At 41.4% G+C, this 5,455-nt stretch overlaps 2 protein-coding genes across 2 annotated transcripts; one reads left to right on the top strand and one right to left on the bottom strand.

Annotated features, from left to right (window-relative positions):
* Positions 1-1,841: 1,841 nt before the first annotated feature.
* On the bottom strand, positions 1,842-2,936 carry b3galt9 (beta-1,3-galactosyltransferase 9). The gene is given in 1 exon segment (XM_031871400.1): positions 1,842-2,936. A coding segment is annotated over 1 exon segment (1,095 nt).
* A 1,174-nt stretch (positions 2,937-4,110) lies between these two features.
* LOC116396737 (26S proteasome non-ATPase regulatory subunit 5-like) lies at positions 4,111-5,379 on the top strand. Its single transcript, XM_031871531.1, has 4 exons — positions 4,111-4,295; positions 4,738-4,882; positions 4,967-5,080; positions 5,163-5,379. Exons 1-4 carry the CDS (start codon positions 4,123-4,125, stop codon positions 5,373-5,375), a joined length of 645 nt encoding a protein of 214 aa, XP_031727391.1. The 5' UTR covers positions 4,111-4,122; the 3' UTR covers positions 5,376-5,379.
* The last annotated feature ends 76 nt before the right edge of the window (positions 5,380-5,455 follow it).

Below are 5,455 nucleotides of genomic sequence, written 5' to 3'. Positions count from 1 at the left end.
TTTTCATATTTTAGAGTGATTTGAAATGTGCCTTTGCTTGTTATTAGTGCAGGAGTTATGCTTTTAATAATATTTTAGCTGGTTAACTCCTGAAAGAAATACATAAATTAACAAACTGCCATTTGTATAATGAACACAGACTTACCGCATGTTGCTCTTCAACCACTACAGTTACATGTTGCCATAATGAGCATTTGCCCATAGCAGTCAATTAGGTTATGAAATAGGGTTGCATATTAAAAAGCTGCTGTACAGAAAATAGATGAGGTAAGACTGTCGTTCTTTGACAGGATGCCCGTACATGGAACTAAATCTGAGTTTTAAACCATGGTTTGCAGAAGTAATAGAGAATGGAGAAACTACTCTACAGCTGCAGTCCTGCCCTGATGGTCACATTCAGTCATTATTTCCAGTCAGATTAAAATTGATAGTCTACTTATGTATTTATTAATAGTTGTTTTGTTTTCGGCAAAGTATACTCTGCTTACCAAGTGAAGATAAATCAATGGTTTGTTTATTTCCTTAGTGATTATTGCTTCCATGCATTTGTTTTTATCCCCATGGCCCTGTTTTGGAAATGATGATCTACCTCAATATAAAAGTGTGTTGCAAATCTGAGTGGCTGCATTGCTATCGAGTGCTTGTATTTGTGTATTAAGCATTAAGCACATTCAATTTCCTCTCATTGAGCAGCTGCCCTCCTTTTTTTCTGGGTATATTGTAAACTAACATGAAGTGTTACAAACAAAAATGTATGTTAAATCAGGACTGCCAAAATACTTATTGTGTCGTTAATATTTTTTCTATGTAATGTCAGAAAATTCCGGGAAATGCTGATGATAGTTTCAGAAATGAAGCATTATAGATAGAAGTGAAGTATTTAAGCAATAAGCCATGAGAGACAGTGATTTTACAACAGCTACGGGGCATTGTTAGCGGACAGCTTGCTATCTACTAGGCCTGCTATTGTAGAGCGGAGGTCAACATCTGTCCTAAGGCTCGATAGGTTTATTGGACATTCTGTGGTATTTAAATGTAAAATTACAGCAATGCCTGGCAGCGTAGATGCCATAAATCATATCACAGAATGTTGTCATTGTTTTAAAGAGTCTCTATACACCAAATGTCCACCCACACAATTGTTAGACCTCATCTCAGGACAGTGTGGGCATGTATTGACGGCATGTGTTTAATTTCCTTGACTCACCTGCTTGTTATACCGCATGTGTAATGGTCACTAAAGAATGAGTAAAGGAAAAGCAAAGGCATTACGATGGCTCCGTTCCATTCAGGTGTCCTAGTAATGACAGTGTGACAGTTGACACGGCATATTCAACTTTAGTTTCACTTCACATTCTCTGGTGATGTCCATCCCCTCTGCATTGACTCTGTGAGACAGTGGACAATGTCATAGACCTGGATTTTATTTACTTTAACAATCTGATGCAAAATCCACTCAAAGAAAGAAAGAAAGAAAAAAGAAATAATGCTTCCTCAACTGTTCTTCCTGTCCTATTAGTAGTCAAATTTGCCCTGCACTTTTAGTTACATAAATCTGGCAATGTTGATATATATTAGTGTGCCAGGTTGAATGTTTCCTTTATTAGGGAACTTTGCCACCATACAAAGTATTTAACACAGATTTATCAATCAACAATACTGACAGGCAGAATGCAAACACTGGCACACAAGTTTCCCAAAGACAAGAAAATAATATAGATTATTTCGTTTTCTTCTTCTTTCAACCCCACTTCCTGTCAGTCTCTGTCAGTCTCTTTCCCTGACAAGCACACACATGAACTAATCACACATAATCTAATCAATTAATTGTGTGATTCAGCTTAGCCCTTGGAGTTGAAAATGGACAGTTTATCCAGGTATGTGAGAGTCTTGCAGATCAACAGGCCAGTGTAGGTCTGTAACAGTGAGCATCTTCCCTTCTGCTCCAGTTCTGCCCACACTCTTTCTAGTTCATGGCTTTCCATCACTGCTGAGCTGAACAGATAAAGGTAACAGCAGGCGTTGTAGCGGATATGTTTCTCTCCTGAGAACCTAGAGCTGTGGATTGGTGTCACACCAGCCTTCTGAGCACAAAGGCCCACAAAAACATCAGCAGGCACGGGTGCACGGACTGCTGCAGACGCCACATACACTTTTCGGACCACATCCTGGGATAGAACATAGGCCGTCTCGTCACAGTATTCAGGCAGGTGCTTCTCAGGGTAAAGCGCTGGGGGCAGGTAGCCAAGACTGCGAGGGTCCCGGTCAGGGGAGTCTTGTTGGATCACCCTACCTAAATAAATGTCCTCAGGGTGCATGTGCAGCCCAAGTAGGTAGCCTCCGATGGCAGGGAGGTTCACAAACACAGAGTTCTTGGTCAGCAGAACAAAGCGAGCCACGGGGCAGAAGGCGATCACCCAGCGGAGTGCCAATACTGTCCTTTCTGTTGGGCCACGGAGGGACGAGTCAGCCACAGCATGACCCTGGACCATGTCCCCATGGCGGTCAGACTCTATCATGAGGGCCTTTTGTGCAGCGAAAGTCTCAGTTGATCCTAGGAAAAACAGTATCCGCACTGGGAAGCCTTGGATGAGCGTTTGGTTGGCCCATGTCTTCCTGACTGCATCTCTTTGGGTGATATTAGCTGTGGAGCTGAAGACCAGAGTGAGGAGGAAGAGGTCAGAGTTTCTGCAGGCGTTAGGGTTAGTTATTGGGTAGTCCTGGGAAATGTTCTCCCTAGCATTGTTCAGATCTAGTTTCCTTGCTCTCTCCCTTACATCAACAACCATGCCATCAGTGTAGACCCCAGGCGTGGGCTGCAGGAGATACTCCTCGACAAAGTCTGCCCCAAACAACAGGGCATGGAAGAGGAGGACATTGAAAAGGAGGAAACACCACTGGTGGGTTCGCAGCTTGCACAGAGAGCACTAGAGCATGAGAGTAAAAAAGACAGAGTATGAATCACCATAAAGGTAGCCAATTGAACTTACATTATAATGTTTAAGCTGCAAATAAATAAAACTGTACCTGCATGACACCTGTCTTAACAGCCTTGTTGTTTCTCTGTGTGTATTAGCCGTCTGTGATCAGAGGACCTCCCTCTGTTGTCGCTTCAACAACAATAGCTGACCGACAGGGTTTCCACTTTCATGAAACTCTAGCAGCATGTAACCCTGCACCCCAAGTCACATGCTTCATCAAGAGTTGCCTGCATCATGCTTACAATATTAATGATACCGAGAAGAAACAGTTTGATCATACCACAAGGATATCAAGGACACCCCAAAACATGTTTTAAATGCGTACAAAAGTGTGGTAAACTCTGATTTAAGGCGAATAAAGAAAAACGTTGTCCCTTTCTGCAGAGGAATGTGAAAACACCCTTCTATAGTCAAATGCTGCTCATACAAAACCCACATCAAATATTCAGTAAACTTTCCTAATTTGGGACAGTTTATCAATTGAACGAAATTAATTTTGCTGTAGTCTACCACATTCAAGTTAAGGTTAAAGGTCATGCTCAAGTTTGGGATTAAGCTATAGCTCTTTTGTACAAAATAAGTAAAGCAATTCACAAAGGACTACACAAAAAAGGACGTCTCATAAGCACAACTGAATGGATAGTAACATGACTTCTCATTCATGCATGTTCCCATAAATTAGCTGAACAGTATCAAGCACTGCGATTGTAAAAATACATTATATTAAAAGTGCTGATATTGCACTTGTGGTTAATATTTGTGTTTCCTCCAGGACAAACAATGAAATTATTAGGAACAAGCAATGTGTTATTTGCGAAAATTGGTCTTAGGTTGAATATCAAAAAACAAAGTTGTGGAGAGTAGCTTGCATGTACTTGATCATACAGCACCTTCCTGCTTTGGGGGGAAAGAGGACATTTAATAGTTAACACAACATTTAGGGAGTGGTGGATGTCAAGAAATAGTAGTCATGTTTTGCCATTATTTGTATTAAACTGAAGTGGACAGGTTGGAAGAATATCCATAAATCAAGTGGCGCCTCCCACTCAGCCCAGCAGGTGGCGGTAATGCGCCATGACGTCGGATGTCAACCGCGTGAACTATGAAGAAGTTAACGAGTTCTCCAAAACATTGAAAAGTCATGGCGGCTTCCATAGAGGGTTTACTGGCAGAAATCTCCGATATTGAAGATCCAATTGAGGAGTTACAGAGTTTAAAAACAGCTTTATTGTCGATTCCTCTCAGCACTTTGAAAGACACTCTGAGCGGACAACGTTTCAATGTGATATTCTCTCTGTTGCACTCAAATGAACGGTTGGTTTGACACAGTGCATCTGTTCACATTGTTTAGCAAACTGGTGACTGCTGAGTCACTCTCCTGGTTGTATTGAGTATTAATGTCATTAACAGTTACTTTAACAATGAGTTGATGTACCGATAGTGTACGTTATATAGCTAACGTTAGCTTACAAAGATTGCCTTTTTACCTGTGCTAGTTGTTAGCAAGCTAACTGGCTACAATGCTACAAATACAGTGACACATTTACCCTCATAGAGCCTTTTGTTATTGAAACGAAAATCATATTACGTACTTTGTCACGCGTGTTTGTCTTCTATGCACTAAAATAACTTTGTGCTTTGGTGCAATTTTAATGTGTGTCGTGTGTGAGTAATTGTGATGAGTTTTCATTATTTTCTAACACTTTAAAGATCAAATGGTGAATGAATTAGTTACTAATGTGAGCTGTCTTCACAGGGAGCAGGTTGAGCTGTGTGTGGAAATCCTTGAACGCATCTTATTGGCCCTGAGCCCTGTGTCGCTGGCCCAGAACTACAGAGTGGAACTGCAGGAAGGTCTGACCCATCCTAATGAAACGGTGAAGGTACTGGCCGTGACACAGGTAGGTTTCTCACAAACCACACACACACATGCACTTGCTTTTTAAACCACTGACTTTGCCAAGTTTTTAATGTTTTTCTGAAAGATTGGTAGAATGGTGGCGCACCCAGATGCTGCCACTGAAATCCTCAACAACCATGACATTCTTGGAGCGTTGATCAACTGCATCGGAGAGGAAAACATGGCCGTGGCGAAGCAGGTTGATTTAAGCAAGCACTGAAATATCCTGCATGACATTGTAATGAATCTACGGCGGGTGCAGTGATTGTTTTGTTTCTTAGGCCATCAAGTCCCTGTCCAAACTGAGTCACTCCAAGCCTGGGTTAGACATGTTGTTCCAGAGCGACCTGCTGAAAGTTATGAAGGATGTGATGGCCACAAGCAACGTAGTCAGATACAGAATATATGAGGTATGTTCAACTTTGTGTGTTGTGTTGTTGTTCTTTTTAAAGTACATTTATTTTGATGGGATCGGTGGAAAAGATGACCAATGATAACAAGAGATCGTGCTAGAATGTGGGCACTTAGATTTAGTTCTATCAAAGTCTGTCTGTAATGCGTAGTAACATACCCA

The sequence above is a fragment of the Anarrhichthys ocellatus genome, unplaced genomic scaffold (genome assembly GCF_004355925.1).
Source record: "Anarrhichthys ocellatus isolate YVR2014 unplaced genomic scaffold, GSC_Weel_1.0 scaffold58, whole genome shotgun sequence".
In the NCBI taxonomy this organism is placed as follows: domain Eukaryota; kingdom Metazoa; phylum Chordata; class Actinopteri; order Perciformes; family Anarhichadidae; genus Anarrhichthys; species Anarrhichthys ocellatus.
Note: the sequence above shows the minus strand (reverse complement) of the source record. Positions and strands in the feature narration are given on the sequence as shown.